Raw genomic sequence first — 1,545 nt, forward strand, 5'->3', positions numbered from 1 at the left:
ACGTAGCACTTTTAATTCTTATTCTTACTTTTATTTTTTCATGTCTATTTAAGCGCAATTTATGACACCATGTTTGCACTGAAGCACCGCAGCAATTTCCTAATGTTGTAAACCTGCTCAACATTTGGCAATAAACCCCTTTCTGATTCTGATTCTACTCCGCCTAGGCTGCACTGTCGAGCGCAGATCCACTGAGCGCTCAACACAGACAGCATCGTCAGAAGGAAAGTTGATGAAATAAATTACAAATGTTGTATTGTTCGATACATATGCGTACCGAACCGAAAGCACTGTATCGAACGGTTCAATATCGATACGAATATCGTTGCACCCCTACTGTTTACCTCTGTCCTCAGAACTGCACTCTCTCTTCACTACAAGGACAATGTGAGCCCAGTTTTGTGCAGGACTGTCCACATGAGGAGATCACTGCCTGAGTCCAAAGCTTGTGCGTTTTGTCGCCAGCTCTGGAGCTTAACTCTGCAAAAACATGTCACATGTGTGAAGACAGTGTTGAGGTGTACTGATCAAATTATTCTCCCCACAGCTAACTGGGCTGACCACGCTGAATCCTTCTATGGGTTTGCTGAGCAGAGCATGTGAGGGCTCTGGCAAGCTACACCCTGAGTTAGCTGCTCACCACGATGGCACTGACATACTGGACACTGGCCTGGAGATGGAGTTTTGGAGTGAGCAGGTAAGCAGACAAGACACAATCTCTCTCTCTTTTTTCCAAGCAGCGGAGAAGCTGCAGGTGGAGCAGCCTTACATATGCTATCACGCATGTTAAAGCTGTAAATACAGGTGTCCTCAGCCAGTACCCAAAGGGCATGATGTCCCACACTGCATGTGCTGTACCTCGTTAGGGAAAGCAGCAGCCAAGGGGTGTGTGTGTGTGTGTGTGTGTGTGTGTGTGTGTGTGTGTGTGTGTGTGTGTGTGTGTGTGTGTGTCAAGAAATTACAAAAAAAACGAGAAGTCCACCTGAACTCCATCTGAGCCTCAGTTTGCATGTCAGGACAGCATAGTTAGAAAAGGCCTGAACCAGTATGGCTTATTAACAAATACACGTCAGTGTGGCTGTATCTGCTTTGGAGAGATGAGACTAAAGGTGAGACGTCTGGTCACAACATGTAGAAAACCAAACAGAAAGTTCATTGTGCTAAAGCTGTGCAGATTTAAACAGCCACAGCTCCATGAGAGAAAAGGCCTCACCGTGGTGGGTGTGCACAGCTGTGATGTGTGGCACGCTGCCGTCGTAGTCTTCGTAGCTCTCCAGCGAGCTCTTGCTCAGCGGTATGATGGAGCGGGCGGTGTCCCACCACGTCTCCCTGCCTGGTGGAGGAGCTCCTAGAAAATATCGGCCTGCCTCGCACCGACCCCGCTCACAGCTCTGACCCTGACCGTGGATGTGGCTGGTGATCTGGTCTTCAGACATGTTGTAGCAAAGTGTGCGAGGATCAGAGAATTGCCTGTAAACACAGGAGGCATCCACGCCTTCAGTCTGCTCCAGCAGTCGAGGGGAGGCCGAGTCTGTGAGCGGACTG

General features: G+C 48.9%; 1 protein-coding gene across 1 annotated transcript in view; it reads right to left on the reverse strand.

Annotated features, from left to right (window-relative positions):
• Positions 1 to 1,538, reverse strand: part of LOC102197387 (single-minded homolog 1-A-like) — a gene marked incomplete at its 5' end in the record, with an annotated part of 5,469 nt that extends 3,931 nt beyond the window's left edge. The window contains one exon of the mRNA XM_005755644.2: positions 1,214 to 1,538. Within this exon, the coding sequence (XP_005755701.2) occupies positions 1,214 to 1,538 (325 nt within the window). The remainder of the gene's footprint in view (positions 1 to 1,213) is intronic.
• Positions 1,539 to 1,545: the final 7 nt, after the last annotated feature.

The sequence above is a fragment of the Pundamilia nyererei genome, unplaced genomic scaffold (assembly GCF_000239375.1).
Source record: "Pundamilia nyererei isolate P.nyererei 1_Seehausen unplaced genomic scaffold, PunNye1.0 scaffold02349, whole genome shotgun sequence".
NCBI classification, from domain to species: Eukaryota; Metazoa; Chordata; class Actinopteri; order Cichliformes; family Cichlidae; genus Pundamilia; species Pundamilia nyererei.